Raw genomic sequence first — 16,746 nt, 5'->3', positions numbered from 1 at the left:
CCTGAAGTGTGAGACTTCGCACCAGCCAGCCCGTTGAAGATGAGGGAGTACAGACTGTAAGTAATAAATAGATAATGGCTTGTCTCTCGGTGTGTGTTCTCCTCCAAGATGCCCAGGTGGGGAAGTTAGCCCTGTGATGATTAATGAATAAACCCACCCAGTTAGTCTGAAATTTGGAGGCCACACTGCAACCCTCAGGCAGTCTCTTTGGCACCTCGTCCTTCCTTCCTGTGGCGCCGATGGGCTTTGTCCGCTGGTGGCACCGCTCGCAGCACAGCAAAAACTTCATTTGGAGAATTTCCGAATTTGGTCTGCTTTCTATTGAAGTGCAATTTTTCAAAACTCCTTTCAAACCAAGTCATTTTAGAAGCAAACCGAGCGCTGACTCAGAGGCCTGTTCAGCCTTTCGTGGCTCTCAGCATATAGGATTACCCTTCCTCCTCCGCCTGAATCCACAGCCCCGAAAAGAAAAAGAACAGCGTAAATTGGATGTGAGTTGAGTTCCGAAGATACACATCAGGTGAACTTAGGAATACGGGTAGGCTTTGGCGTTATTTCTTCTTTTCTATTCCAGTGCAAAAGGGAACAAAGCATCAAAGCCGTCAGGACGATCAGGTTCAGAGCCCGCCCTTCCTCTCGGCTCCGGGTGGGGGAAGGGTCTTAAGGGGGCTATTTTGCTTCATCAGCCGAGCCCTGTGTGTATGTTGAGCATAGACGGTTGCTCTTATCGAATGACCCAGTTCCTAGAGCAGTTGGAAGCTTTTTGCAGAGTACTGGGACACAGATGCTATCACGCTCCTGCCGAAACCCTCCACGACTTTCCCATCTTAGAAGAAAATCAGTCTGTACAGTGACTTCCAAGGCCCTGGCCCTCTCTGACCCCATCTCCTCCCTCCCTTGTCACTGTCCTTCAGCCACAGTGGCCTCCTTGATGTCTCTTGACCAGTAGGTGACTCAGGTGATTCCTTCTCACGTAACACACCTGCCCCCAGGCACATGCCTGAGCCCCATGCCTGCCTCTCCACGCGCTCTCTGCTCTTAGTGGGCTCCCCGTTGACTTGCCCAGAGTATCGGCTCTAGCAGAAATTACCTGAGTATCTACTTGCTTCCATGGTGTGGCAGAGAATACTAGTTTCTCATCCTGTCCCCATTCTTTCCTTCTTCCTTAGTATAGACGCTCAGTTTTGACAGAGGAAAGGAGGAAAGAAAGGATAGTGTGTCCAATTTAAAAGCTACACCTCCCAGCCTCTTCTGAGCCCAGTGACTGCGTTGTCATCGATGTGATAGAGGTGGAGGTTGGTCGGCTCTCTTCCTTAAAAAGAGGAGGTCACGGCCTATTTTACCTCTTCTCCCCTTTCTTCTGTTCCCTGCCTGGGACTCTAGATATGGTGGCTGGAGCACCCTGGACCATGAGGTGACCTCAAGGGTGGCAGCCGTCTGCTAAGGATGGCAGAGCAAGAAAGTAGATGCAGGAGCGGGCGTCCGGGATGTCTGTGCACTGCTGTCATGTGACCTCCTTCAACTTCTTTAATGGGAAAGAAAAATAAACTTGCATCTTTACCTACGTTACTTCTAGTCCCTCTTGCCAGCAGCTAAATGCAGTGTATAGCTAATACTCGTGTATTATCTGTCCTCCCCACCAGAATGGAACTTCCATGAAACCTGGAACTTGGTCTAATTCACCACGGTACCTCTAGATCTTAGTACCTAGGCAACGTTTGTTGAATGAATGAATGAATGGATAAATGAACACCCACATACACCCTTCTGCCCAAGTCCTAGCGTTATCGGTAGGCGGCTCTTGGTAAGCCACGTTGAGTTGTCATCCTTCCTGATCACCGAACCCAGTAACCCATATATTTTACGTGGGTCAAAGCAATTTTGATTTCTAAATGTTAGCTGCAGAAACGGTGTCATTCAGTTCCTGGGGGTATAAAATGCAGAATTGCTGTGGATTTGACCGTCGGGCGTTTCTGACATCGTTGGAGTTCAGGTGGCCTGTTAGCACAGCAGTCTCAATGCTGCCGTAGCTTAGACTTCTGGCCCTTCGGCAGAAGAGCTGCACCGAAAAAGAATTACGCGTCTATGATAGAACATGCAAATGGAGCAGTTTATGATCTCAAATCTTGCAATGAAATGGCAGCTTTTCGCAAACCCGGGGATTCTTTGGCCTGGTGGCATCTGTGAGACTCATGTCTTATCTCTGAGGGGATTAGAACTTGCCTGCAAAAATAGTTTTTGAATCAGAGTAACAGTGACTGGTAGTACTTTGACTTCTACCAACAGACGAAGCACAGTTTGGTGTAAAGATGGCGGATTAGCGAGGGACCCAGGTTCCAGTCCCAGTGAGTAGCTTACTGGTCATGTGGCCTGGCGCACGGCCTGCACTTCTCCTTTAGGGAGCGAAAGGATATAACACCTCTTTCCTACTCTAGTCTTGAGGGTCATGTGAGATAAGGTATGTGGAGGTAAGCTGTAATGTTTATATATAAAACCTCAATTTTTTAGACATCTGAAGAACCTTAGGGATTGTCTAACTCCACCCTTCATTTTACACATCTGAGTATCAATGGCCAGAAAGTCAAGGTTTTGCCCAGGGTTACAGGATAAGGTCGTGGCAGGGCTGCGTGTTGAATTTCCAGACCACTGTTCTTCCTACTGTACTATCCTCCGGGCCAGCGGCTGTTCACAATATTGTTACAATTCCTGCTTTGTGCGTTGTACTTCTACTGTTATACAATTGGTTATGTCACAGGGAGATCACTTCTGTTTTGAGGAGGTGCGGTTCAGATGCAAGTTGGTTTCAGTCATTTGTGCATTCCGCTGAACTTACTGTGGCTACAGTGTGCCGAACTCTGCTCTAGGCTTAGAGGACACAGACAGAAATCCTTGCCTTCAGGGAACTTATCTTACGTACACACACACACACCAAAGGGTGTCAAGTGTTGTGGAGAGAAATAGGGAAAGAAGATGGGGAGTGCGGGGCTTGGAGAAGGATGGGGGAGCGGAGCTGCTGTCTTAAGGACGCCCTCACGGGTTTGGTTATGTTTAACCAGTGACCTGAAGACAGGGGAGCAAGCCACATGGATGTATTAGGGGAAGAGGTTTCAAGGTCAAAGAAACAGCAGATGCCAATACGTGCAGAGCGGGCTTAGCCTGTTCAAAGAAGAGCAGAGAAGCCCACACGACTGGAACAAAGTGAACCGTGGGACAAATGGAAGGAGAGAAGGTCAGAGAAGCAGAGGTGGGAAAGGGCAGATCATGCAGGGGCTTGTGGACCGTTGTAAGAATTTCGACTTTTACTCAGCTGTTAAATCAGTGCACAGCATAAATTCATCAGAAGACTGGTATGTCCTAGGTAAACTGGTGTTTTATTTTGGCCCGTCATTTTCTCTCGAATTCTGAATTTGGACTGCCCCACGCTGTGGGTGTTGGGCTCCACTAAGTTTCTCACCGTAAGTGCTCTTGACTTGTTAGTGAAGGTTCTTAAAGAAGAGAAGAGAAACAGAGGCCCAGCAACCTCATGCTCTGAATAAGGTTAAAATAAACTTGGGTGTTGTTTCTTGGCACCCAAAAACCAATTAAACAGGGTACCCGGAAGTATTTCTAAAAACAGCAGTACAGGGGAAATAGACTGACAGGTAAGCAGATGGGGGACCCATCAACTCAAATTTATTTCACAGCTTACAACTCAAATGAGCATTCCGAAGTCAGAACAGCTGGCCTTTTGTTCTGTAAGCCGTTGTCCTTTGCTTTGCTCATCTCTCAGGAGTACGAGTGGATTACACGCCACTGGCCGTCTGTCTGTCAGTCTTTGCCTTTGCAGGGAAAATCCTTTGTAGAAAACAGGCTCTTGATGATAATCAGATTTCTCTGTAAAGTCTGCTTCTTCCGTGGGTCATGAAGTCTCTAGATTCTGGAAATCAATGACCTTAGCCTTTCAGCTTTTGTTTTCATAACTGTTCATTACCTATGTGACTGCTATTATCTGATTTGGAGTAAATGGAATTTAACCAAATAGTCCAAAAGCAACATTTTTAGATTTTCCAGAAGAAACTTTTTAAAAAAATGTTATATAGTGCGTCCGAAAATCACAGCTGCCTTGAATTTCTGATCGTTACTTATTCCGGAATCCTTCTGAAGTTTGAGACTGTCTCATGCAAACTTTACTTAAGTTTCAAGCAACAGGGAAGTCATGAAATTTGGAAAGGGTTATCTTTTGTCAATCATGGTCCTTTGTGGGGTACTGTGCTGACAGAGGACAGCGGACAGACCGTCTTCTGTGGCTGAAAGGAAGGCTCGATATTACCTGGTGGGGATTTTGTTCCAATAATTGCATCAAATTGGGCCTTCTGCCGTGTTGCAGGTATAGCATTAATATCACTCATTAAGTCACACGCCCGTATGCCTGCCCTCCCAATGGCAGAGTCACTGGCAGAATATATTTTCTTCCAAAGTGTTTGTTTTCATTGTTGCCCTTTAAAAATAATGAGTTCATTCTATTCCCTTGCAAGGAAAGTTACTCTAGACTGCTTTGAAATTGTAGATCTTTTGTTGCACACATTTCTGCAGTGGTTCCATAGCTTTGTGTGCCGGGGAACCCAACCCGGCCTCTCTTAAAGCTCCTAACCAAGCTGCCTCAGACGTGATACATATAATCGTCCAGCCTATTTGACCTTTATATTGTTACCATTGGCCAGGTAGAAGTCATGCAAGTTTCAGGTGACCCTATCATGTGACCGGAGATCAAAGGTCAGCAGCTCCTAAATGTTCAGCTGTCAAGGTAACCCATTCATCACTATCATTATGTAACTGACAAGCCGACAAATGAACCTGGGGATAAAATTGTTCTCCACCCTCCACCTCCTGGGTTTACCCAGCGGTGGGCCAAGCAGTCTCACATATTAAGTGGTTCCACGAGCCTGTCGGAGTCCCTGAAGTAGGGAGGAGGATTCCAGAAGCCCCGGTTGCGTAAGTCGGGAGGCCGGGAAACCCTCATCAAAGGAAATTTCTTCTTGGAACCCCAAGCTGGAACTCTAAATGTCCTCTTTCATTAAAAAAAAATACATCGAAAGCCCATGATATTCATGGTTATAGGGCTATGTAGCATATTAATGTTATGTTTCAGAGAAATTATAGGTAGTATTGGTGTTGAGGGGAAGAACTGGGAACTATGAAAATGACTGTTGATGCAGAAAATGCCTTTTGAGTTCCAAACAAATGTGGAGAACACAGCCATTTCCAACAGTGGGGCTTTGCCTGTGCTTTTCCCGTCTCCTCCCAGTGAGAACAGTATGACCCAAAGTGGGTACTCCACAGATATGCTAACGATCGGCTAAGAAAAAGCATTTGGGGGGTATTTGGTTTTTACAGCACTAACAAGGCTCTCATAATAGGTTTCTCACTTCTTCCCTGAAGTGTGAGCTCCAAAAGTAGATTCTTCTGTAATTAGAAGTTAGTCAAGCCTTGCTTTTCAAATGGCCATGATGGAAAAATAGTACCTGCTAAAAAGGTATATTGACACAAGTGGAAAAAAAAAAATGAGAGAAGGAGCAGCTGACCCCATGGGCCGAGGTTTGGCTTTTCCTCACTCTGGGTGTTGATGTAGCTGATTTGGAGACATCAGCATGTGATACGGAGGCAAGAGGTTAAAAGCCTTTCAAAGAGAAACTGAACGTGTCTTTTTGTGGAAACTCATTTAGGAATTGGTTTTGCTTAGTGGTTCTGCAGTGGGTAAACTGAGTTATACAAATTTAACAAGCTGACGTCATAAAGCTACCTTTGTCAAATTCAAGCCTTGTGACAGATAGTACAGGGCACTATTTATTTGCGAAGTTGTCCACAGCACCCTGATGGCAGTGCCAAAAAGTCCAAGAAGACAAGTTATAAATCCATTAACTCACTCTTTTCAAAGGATTTAGAGTATCAAGGGTAAGATTATTATAAACTGGACTGCATACTCTTCTCACCACTGACTAAGACATTATTTGGAGCAAAGCACAGTAACCTATTAAAAAAAAAAAAAAGACAACTACAATAGGACGGTCTCTCACTCGGGTAGATTTCAAATGTGATGGTTAAGGTAGACACCATGGAAAGTCAGATCTAAAAATCCCTAAAAATCCCTGACATTGCACATAAAGTACTGCCTGGGACGTAGGTACCATGTTATGTGAGGAAAATACTTATCTTTAAACATTAGAATCACTCTGCGTGCCCAGATGCTGTGACTCTAATGGGCCTAGAGAGACTGAGGAGAACCGGGGACATTTGGTCCACCCGTGGGGGTGGGCTCATGCTCCCTCCTGACTTGAGGCTGTCGAGGAGATTGTTACCCCTTTACTTTGTTACTTCCCGCCTTTTCTATTTTGATCCTGGCCGTTGGGTTTTTCAGGTAAACATACATTTGATGTGATGCCGTACCAGCGTTTTCTATGTGAGTGCATTCTGACTGGCACATTCCCTGACAGACTCCTGTCTAACACGAGACAGAATGACTGTCAACTCTTCATGGTCAATTAAAATTCTAGAGGAAAACCCTGACTTGAAGAAGATTGAGGTTTTTCAGTCATTGGATCTTTTCTGATGAAGTTGTTAGTCTAAATCGGTCGAGTCTTTAGGTGTGTGACTTTGTTCATGTTTATTTATGAGTATTACAAGCACCTCGCCAACGTCGTGTGATCAGCTGTTTTAAAAACAAGACCTGTATCACACAGGAAAAGGGATAGTGAGGCATAATTACACATATGTGTGGTACTTTACGTGTTTTAAAGGGCTTTTATGTACATTATTTGATTTTATCTTTACAGAACCCACAAAGCAGAGAAGCGTGTACCAGTTAAGGAAACTACGTGGTTGAGAAGATTTTCTCAAGGTCACCCCCAAAATATAATTAGTTATAATTTATGGCCTTAAAAGATGAGCATGTATCTTTTATTCCTATAGACTATAGATGCTTATACGATAAGAACCTCAAAACCATTGGAATGAAAAGAAGAAAAAGTTTTGTCAGTCATTTGCCATAATAGTCCTTCCAGAAATGTGGGGGAGGGAAATGTTTTCCTCCTTTTTTCCCCTTGAATTGGTTTGGAATCCCTTCAGGATCTAAATTGGGCAAGAATAGCTAAGTAGTCAGAGAATAGGGTCCAGTTTAGTCCAAATGGAAATCCACGGAATAGATGAAATGTAGTGGAAAGGGCAGCCAGCCAGAGGTCCGCGTCCGGCCTGGCCCTGACCCTCCACTCACCACTGAAATAACCTTGGGTAAGGCAGCCCTCCATCTACATGGGGATCACGTAGCTACCCCTCCATCCCTCTCAGGTTATTGTGAAAGTGGACTAAAACGCTGCTGTGTATTAAGGTTCTTGGAGGTGTTTAAACAATGTACAAAATGTAATTGGCCTTTTAATCAGGAGTTGCTCTCTTCTTTCCCATGAAAGAATTCTCTTAGGAGTTCATTTTTCTTGTCTCCTCAATGGCCTGTGCTTGGTGGTATTTCTCCATCAAGTTCGAGTTCTTTGTACTTCTTTTTAAGCTTGTTTATCCTCGTGAATCTTTTTAACAAGAAGCATTTCTCCTGAACTCTTTATCATTTCAGCAAGAGTAATGGAAATGTTACCTGTCCTTCTTTATTTGTTACAAAATTTAGGGACAAGGAAGAAGACCGTCTATGTTTTCTTAAAATCAATGGCCAGCACATTACTGTAAAACCTATTGATTAAAAACACAGAGTATAATGTTAGTCATTTAGTCTGTGAAGTGATGCAATAAGTGAAGAAATTTCGCCTTTGACTTTTGCATTAACCTTTTATTGACTGCTTGCATACCCATAATTAACACACACTTTAGCTAAAGTGGTTAATTTTAGCATGGTGACCAGTGTCCACTAATGTAGCTGCAATCCTGGTCATCCACATGGAAGTGTCGCCCTGGGGGAAATCAGTGGGCAGTGGGCCCCGCATGAGTTACACCTGTGAGGGGAGAAGGGGGGACCTCCCCACAGTCTGCTGACAAGCCAGCCGATATGACACCTTTCAGTTGCTTCCTGTTATGTCACCAGATCATTCAGGGAGAACCATTTCTAAGTAGCAGGAGTTTGGGGGAGGGTAGGTTATAGACAGTTCTTTGAATTGAAATAATGTGAATTTGGGAGGGAGAGAGATGAAGTATATATTATTTTCCTTTGCCCCCTTGCAGTGTCCCATGAAAGGAGCAGGGGTTTCTAAGTAGATCCAAGTTTATTTGTCAACCCAAAGCATTAAAAATAGGATTTTTCCTTAGGATAGGAGTACAGGGGACAATGTTGAAGGGGGAAACTATACCTTTCATACTGTTTCGCAGGATTCCAAATAATCTGCTATCCTTGGAAACACAAGAGTTTAGGGAAAAAATTGTTTTCACTTCCTTTAAAACGATTATCCAGCTCTGGTCATTAAAACTGGCTTATTTTTATGCAAAGGCCGGTGCGGATGACACTAGCCCTCCCTTGTTTCCTGGGTAGAAATTTGTCCCAAATAGGAATATTATTTGAACGAAAAAGCAGGGTCTGTATGCACTGCAGTGCGTCAGCAGCAACATGTGGTTTGGGAGAGAGGAGCGTCAGTCCCCACGTGGCAGGCAGGGGCCGTGGAGTGAATGTTGTAATAGGAGGGAAGCACTGAGAGGTGAGACCCGTGGCCAGCACATCACCAGACTCCTTGGGGTGCAAGTGACAGAAAAACCTCACTCAGACTCGGATTGCTCAGGGACCTGAAAAGTCTAAGCGTACCTAGCTTCAGGTGAGGCTCGATCCAGCTACTTAAGCAGTATCTCCCAGGACCCAGCCCCTTGTTGCCTGGTAGCAACGTGACTATGGCAGTTATGATCACACATCCTAATAGTTCATAGACCAAGAGATTAGAAACTCTTTTCCCTTAGCTCCTATACCAGTCCTCTGATTTTTATTCTCTCACTCTTGCCCCAGATTGGGTCATGTGCCTTCCCCTAAACCGCTGCCCGAGGCTGAGGGCGTGGGCTGTGCCGATCAGCTCTCCCCTGGCTGTAGAGGTGGGGCCAGTCCCACCCAGCCACGTGGCTAAGCTGGGGAAGATGGCTTCCCCAGGAACATTAAAATCCTTTTTGTATGAAAGGTGGGAATATACACGAGGCGAATAGTGTCCACCAGTCAATATTCCTAACATTTCGTAAGAGAATGTACTCTCCCACCCCTGTATTTTGCAAGGGACTAATAGAATAAGAAACAATCCAACTTTATTTCCTATAAATGCCCAGTCATTCTGGATTGTTCTGAAACAGCCACCACTTGCAACAGCTCCTTTTATTAACTCTAGGTCTTCAGGAACACCTGCTAAGTCTTTCTGACTCTGAGCACTTTAGCCTGTCAGGGAATGTTGTAGCAGCTTGAATACATAAGCCTCAGCGTCCTGGAATGTCACACTGTGATAGGATTCAGCCACAGGCTCAATTTGACTCAAGCCAGAAAGAGCAGCTTCTGTATCTACAGCGCGTCCCCAAAAGGAGCCAGCCCAGTGGCCACCCACTCAGTTTGTGTGAAGGGAGGGGATTGCCACAGGGACAGCAGGTGGCCCTCTTTGGTGTCTCCCTTGTTGTCACTGGTACTTGCAGTAGAAGTAACGATAGCGGTCATGGTATTTCATAATTATCGAGTGCTATGTGCCAGGCGGTGTTCTGAGCACTTCCTTCACAACAACCCCATTCAGGGACTGTCTGCATCACCATCCCCACTTGACCGGCAAGAAACTGAGGCTCGAGGAGAGTGAGAAACCTACCCAAGATGTCGCGCCTCTAGGAAGCAGTGGCTCCACGTGTGCGGAGACCACAGTCTTAGCCCCCTTAAGCATGATGCCTCCGTCTCCCGGCTTCCCCAGCTTAGGAAACTGAGATGGAAGAGAGGCAGAATGAGCAATGGGGCAAGACAGGTGAAAACCCCAAAGGGGCAATCGATGCCTTCAAGTAATTCTCAGTCCTGGCTTTTTCAATTCCACAATCTGGCCTGAAGTTGAATCAGACAATAGCATTTGAGTTGGGGGTGATTGTCCTTTCTCGGAGGTAAATACATCACCTCAAACATGAGCCCTCTGCTGGGCCCAACCACTACCATTTGGCAATGGGCCAGGCGCACTGGGCCCTGATGGAAGAGCTTTAAGGTGACCTTGAAAGATCTCAATGAAGGCCCCGACGAAACCCTGTCAGGTTCTATCTAGCTCCACGGGGAACAGTGACTACACACAACTCCTAGCCCCTTGGGGCCTGCATGAAAAGGAGAGGGTCTCACACCAACCAGTCCTTTGATGAGAAGAATAATAGCAGAAAAATCATGGAGCATCTTCCCCCACCCCACCCCCCAAAAAACACTTAGTGGGCTGAGGCAGCTTGTACAGCATGCCTCAGCAAGCCTCTGCAGCAGGTTGTGATGTTTTTAATACTTTCTTGGAATGAGGGGGCAAAACCCACTTGACAGGTGAAAAAGCATCTCTATTGACTTTCGACAAACCCTACAATATTCTGGCTGGATCGACACTTAACACAGCCCTTTAATCTGCCAACCAGGATAATGTGCGCACACGTAATTTCTCCTCTGTGAGAGCGAGAGGCTCACTTTGGAGTAACTTTTCCTACCTTGCAACTTGACCATCGCTCTGTGATTCTGAGGCAGAGAAGAAAGCACAGTTTAAAAAGCTTTGCGGAGTTCCTTTGTAATTAGTCGCGGCTTCCTTTGAATATTAATTTCCCCCAAGACTGTCTCTAGAAGTACAGAGACACACCCTCAGAACCAGGCCGGCAAGCAGCAGTCTCAAACACCTATTGTTAAAGAGTCTGCAGAACATCCCCTCTGCTCTTCAGTGCAGCTTATCAGTGCAAACAGTTTAATATTTATGCTAAGAGGATTGTCAAAAGCAGCTTCTGTTGCTTTAATTCTTGTTTTAAATAAATAATGAGAACATTTAAACACATTACTCTTCTTGGGGCCCTGAGGTCAGCTAATCTTATTATTTATGAAGTGATGTGCTGCATAATAGTACTTTAGTGCATGTTAACAGACGCTATTATCAGGGCCTGATGCAGAGAGCTCAAGATATATTGGAATGTTCTGTGTAATGTGCGACGGATTGAGTGCCTAGGATGCCGGTATAGCAATTACCCACAGGAGAAAATAGGTGTTCAGTTGAAGTATGTTTTCCTGGGGGGATCCCCTCACCATTAATAATTCCCCAGAGAAGATGATGTCTTCGAGTTAGGAACCTTCTCTACCATCAGGCTTGGCCATAGGGCCAGGATATTCCCTTTGTGATCTTTTCATAGTTAGTACCGCACAGAAGACAAATAGTGGTATGACCACTTCTTAATTGATTTAGAGAACAATACAGAGAAGGGGGGCAGGTGGTGGGGAAGAACCCATGCAACTCTTGGTAGACCATCCCCAACTTACGATGGTTCTACTTCTGATTTCTAGACTTTCCAATGGTGCAAAAGCGATATGCATAAAAAAATCACTACATGAGCTATTCAACACTTTGTTCTAAGGCTTTGTGAGAGATGATTTTGGCCCCTCTGTAGGCTCATGTAAGTGTTCTGAGCATGTTTAGGGTTGGATAGGCTGAGCTATGGTGTTTGATAGGTTAGGTGTAGCAAATGCGTTTTCTTTCGACTTACGGTATTTTCCGCGTATGACGGGTTTAACAGGATGTAACCCATTGTAAGTCGATGAGTGTCTGTATTTCTATTTTGTGCACGCACTTTCACCACCATGTGCTCCAAGAGAGTAGAGAAATTGTCCATTCTTTATTGCAGTTTGTGTTTCCTTCTCCCTGGTCCCTTTTTTTCCCCCAGATAAATAAAGCTAAAGCCACTAATCTTTGCCAGACCAATTTTAAATAAGCTGGTCTCTCTAAGAGGTAGATGCCTGCCAAGGTGTGATGGTGTGGTCCCAACTTTTTTCCTACAAAGCTATGATTTAGTTGCATATGATAATTAATTTTCTCTACTATTGATGAATAATCCATTTAATAAAAACCGTGATTTAAGTGTTTTCCTTAGGGAGTAAGTCTTGCTAGCCTCTTAATTTAATTCTGTGGAAGTTTTCCCCACCTATTCATCAGTGGAAATGATTATTAACCTCTATTTGCATATATCCTTATAAATCGGTCTCTCCTTGAGTGCCTTTTCCTGAGCACAGCAAGCTGGGACCCTTGTAAATCTCTAGGATCTCTGGAGTCCATCCTGGTCTGTAATATTGTTTAATCTATTCTTGGACGTTTTAATGCAGTAAATTCAATTTAATCTTTCCCAGTAATCTAGTAATACATTGAAATCCCACAAACATTTAAATCTGATAATGGCTTAATCACACACTTTAAATAACAGTTGAGATAATGAAAAAATAATTCACCGTTTTAAAGGCAGAGTAACTGAGTTTCCCTGATGATTGGCTTCTACGAAACCACTAGAGATAATACAAATCTGGGAATTGGGGGGGGAAAAAAAAGTTCCCATACCATAAAGAACAATTCTTCCTTATTACAAACACCTGCTTTCTGCCTTCAAGCTCGTTCTTCCATTTCGTCACCACCACCACCACTACAAAGGACGATCCCTGGAGCATTTGGCAGTGTCGCTTCAAGTCGCCCTTGAGTTTGGCTCTTCCAGGAATTTCCTCCCGTGGATGAATTACCTGTTTTTACTCTTCCAGATGCCAGTCCCGAATTGCCCGAACTTTACCCGCGGATCAGAAGCCAGAGTGTCGGCCATACTGGGAAAAGGATGACCCTTCGATGCCTCTGCCCTTCGACCTCACAGACATCGTTTCAGAACTCAGAGGTCTGCTTCTGGAAGCAAAAGCCTAGGAGGAGCTCACGTCTCAGGTGGAGGAGGAAAAAGAGATTGTTGGCTTCTCTCCTCCACTTTGCCGTGGGGTCTGGCAAGAGCAGTGTGGGCAGCCCCTTTCAGATTGTAGGACCTGGGTCCCAGTGAGAAACAGTTAGGGAATGGAGCCCATGAATATTAAAATGTTTTAAAAAGACATGGTGTTACAATCTGATTTAGTATTAAACAAGATCCTCCCCTCCCCCCAAAAAAATTATCCCCCACTTGGATTTTTAATGTGAGCCATTCAGCTCCCAAGGGCCAAGGTAGAGGATGAGGGGAGCCCAGCCTGTGGCAGAGCCTAAGCTACTTTCCTCTCCTTCTCAAGCCTTTTTGGAGACTCAAGAGTGGATGACTGACGTCATCTGGGGGAAGACAGACTTAGAGACGTTCATCCCAATTTCTCACCACACCCTTCAGAGGCTGTGCTGTTCATTATAGCAGCCGCTAGCTACCTGTGGCTTCTTAAATTTAAATTCCACTTTAATCGTAATTAAAAATTTAGTTCCTCCATTGCACTGGCCACATTTCAAGTGCCTAATGGCCATTGTGGAAAGTCCTAGCGGACTATACTTCTACACAGAGTTTGAGGGCAGGAGAGCCTCTCTTTCACTTCTGTCCCTGTAGGCAGAATAAATTAAAAGAGAAACAACTCACTGAAGCCTCTTCCCCTTCTCTGAGAACGACCTAAGTAAAAGCCTGACTTACGAGTCCTGTCCTCTGCACACAGGAATGGAGAAGTGTTGAAAACAAAAAGTTAAAGTTGCCCTCCTACCTTCAGGATGTTTCCCTGATCAAATGAAAGACACACAGCCCTGTGGACACTGCTTCCTGGATTAAGCCAGCATAATATTTTTTTTTCCTAGAACTCCCCCATTCTCACATAATGACAGGTGAGATTGAGGTTTGAAGAACCGCAGTGCCCCATCCTGCTGACATTGGAGCGCTGGAGAGACAATGCAGAGCAGAGGTTAAAACCTGGGCTCTGGCTTTAGAGTACCTGCATCAGAAGTCCCACTAGCTTTGTGACCTTTGACATGTCACTGTGCCTGGGTGTCCTCCTCTGTATCATGGGAATACTGAAGGCACCAACCCACAAGGGGAAGAGTCACTGAAATAATCTAGCCGCAGACTTGTTAGAACGATGTCTGACGCGTAGTTGAATACCTAATAAATATTATAGTTATTATGTGTCAGTGAGCTGACATGATGTAGACATTCCCCCCCACCTCAATCCTTGTGCCAGTGTCGTGATGCCATGTACACATGCCTCCCTTTGGGCTTGGCTCCTGCCCTTCAGTGACCCCGGGGATGGTGAGAATAGTTTGCCCCTTCCCCCAGCCCTCTGCCTTCTTCCATGATTGCAGCAGTTTGAAGGTGAAGAAGCCCATTGAGAGGGGCACCGGAGACCAAACCTCTCCTGCCATCCGAATCTCACTGGTTCGCGATGCACGTTCATTCAGAGCAGCCAGGGTCTCGTCACGTTGAGACTCGTCCTTTGACACCTTGGGTGAATTCCTGATGTCCCTGAGCCTCCAAGTCCTCATCAGTAAAGGAGATGAGGAGAGCCTTGCAGAGTTGTTGTCGCTCAGATGAAATCACCTAGGTGAGGAGTACATGGCACAGAGAAGACACAGACTGGACACCCTCAGGGCCATGTAGCCTAATGTGTGATTTGGTCCCATGATGTTTGTTCTTTGTTATATTTTATTAGGTGCCAATATTTAAAAGTTGGGCGATTTTTTATAAAAACGTGTACAGTCACTTCAGAATTCAGAACATCGGGCAGCCCTCAGCCTCCGTCCCAGCAGTGGCGACAGGCTAAGTATCTTCTCGCGCTCAGGCAGGGCATGAACCGTTCATGGCCCCTGTCGCTCCCTCGTGCCATTTATTGTAAACCCGACCTCCTCCACCCCTTTGTGTCAGCACTCCAGACCTGCTTGCTTGCCCCTTCGGTAGAAATCAACAATAATGTTTAGTGCTTACCCCAATATATGTGTATTACTGTCGCGCCGTCTTCAGAGATTGCTTGTGCTAATGTGCCCTGTACATCAAAACAGTCGTAAACAATAAAAACATTAGAGGGACGAGATGCGGAACCAAGAGAGGTCCTTGCGCTTTTCTCCTTGCATACCAGTGGGTGGGCCTGCTTTCCTGGCCCGGGTGGGGCCAGGTGAGGACAGCCAGGGCGGGAGATGCCACCCTCCACAGTGAATCCGAAAGGGGAGGTCCACGTTTTCTCAGAAGAAATGCTGGCTTTCCGTGGGCAATGGCTTTTCGTGTGTTTGAGGGTTGCATATGCTCCCGCAGGAGGTTTCCAGTGCATAGAAAGAGGGGAGGCCAGAGGTGATAAAAAGGGGGGTGCTGGGGACACCGACAACTAACTCATTTTCTGCAGGGCCACAGGAAAGCCTGTTTCTCCCCCGTGAACTAGTGAGGAACTGTCTGGGTGGGCGTGTGGCTGAGGAGCAGGAAGCCTTGTCCCCCGACAGACCACCTGAGTCTGTGGTCCCCACCTGCGCCCTGCCAGGCGGCCCTGTCTCAGCTGTCGTGAGGAACGTGATCTGAGCGAGCCCTCCATCCCACAGATCTTTGCTGACCATCTCCCACAGCTTAGCAGTGTGGTGAGTGCCGGGCACCCAAGGACAGGTCCCTGCCTTCCGGGAGCTCCTCGATGCCAGCTCCCATGCCAGGTGCTGGGGCTATGGAGCAAAACAGGAGTTTACCCTGTCGTTGGGAGGCAGACAATAGACCAGCAAATGAATAATGTGATGGTTTCAGATCTTTGTAAGTGCCGGGGAGGGAACCCACTGGGTGAGGTTATGGAGGGTAGCTGGGGGCCGAAGAAGGGTGGCTTAGGCTAGGAGGTCAGGGAAAGGAGGTGAGGGATGGGGCTTTCCTGGAAAGCACTGGGGGTGGGGTGCTCAGGGGAGAAGAAAGCCCTGTGGCCAAAGCAGAGAGAGACGTGGCGGGAAGGGAGATGCAGGTTGAGCAGTGGCTGCACCGGCATTTGGATTTGAAGTCAATATCCGGAGAAACACGGGTTCTGTGCAGAGAGGGGTTGGGTCTTGACATGGTATGCTCATGCTTCTAGATGACGGCTCTGGCCACTGTCTGGATTCCAGAGGGTCTCTTGAGAGCAGGCAGGTCAGTCCAAAGGCACAGCTTTCTCACTGGGAATTTCCCTTATTCCGGGGTGAGATCTTGAGATGGGGACGTGTCCCTCGAACCCCTACAAGTGCAGGAGATAGCCCTTCCTTCGCTGTCTGCCACCACCCCTTCCCCTGCAGCCTCCAGCCCAGGGGACTTTGCTAGACAGAAAAAGAGCAAGGTTGTGGCATCACTTGAGACATAATTTTAGTAATAAGCTTCTAAATCCATCACTAACTGAATCGAGGGATGCTAGCAATGAGATTCCACGGGCCCTGTTGAACGGATACCCCACATTCAGGAGAAGGTTTTGTGTGTGTTTCGAGGGATGGTATTTTCAAATGCAGTTTTCTTTTTTTTTTTTTTTTCCTGCTCTAGTTAAGGCTGATTTTTACCAGTGGGCAAATTGCATACATTTGGACCCATGCCACACTAACTACTGTTTATTTTGGAGATCTGTCAGAGGCAAGCACATGGAAGACGGGACTCTTATTTGGAAAGGCATTGCTCCTCCGAACAGATTGAGGAGAGGAGCAGTGTGGATTAAAATGCGCTGAAGTGGTAATGCCGTTTATCCAGTTTGCCTTTGTTACTTGGTGATTAAATGGTGTTTTTAATTACGTTTCATTGGGAGCCATAGGTATCGCGGTGGTGAAATCAATTTGACAACCATAAAGGAGGAGGGGAGGCCCAGGAGCGTTGTAATGATTGTGG

At 46.0% G+C, this 16,746-nt stretch overlaps 1 protein-coding gene across 2 annotated transcripts in view; it reads left to right on the top strand.

Annotated features, from left to right (window-relative positions):
- Nucleotides 1-14,985, top strand: part of FTO (FTO alpha-ketoglutarate dependent dioxygenase) — a 339,023-nt gene extending 324,038 nt beyond the window's left edge. For both annotated transcript variants that reach the window (XM_019732370.3, XM_074314872.2), the window contains one exon: nt 12,710-14,985. In XM_019732370.3, the coding sequence (XP_019587929.3) occupies nt 12,710-12,863 (154 nt within the window). In that variant the 3' untranslated portion in view covers nt 12,864-14,985. The remainder of the gene's footprint in view (nt 1-12,709) is intronic.
- Nucleotides 14,986-16,746: the final 1,761 nt, after the last annotated feature.

The sequence above is a fragment of the Rhinolophus sinicus genome, chromosome 8, assembly GCF_057876585.1.
Source record: "Rhinolophus sinicus isolate RSI-liver-muscle chromosome 8, RSI-T2T, whole genome shotgun sequence".
Classification (NCBI taxonomy): Eukaryota; Metazoa; Chordata; class Mammalia; order Chiroptera; family Rhinolophidae; genus Rhinolophus; species Rhinolophus sinicus.
This window is presented reverse-complemented; position numbering and strand designations above follow the sequence as displayed.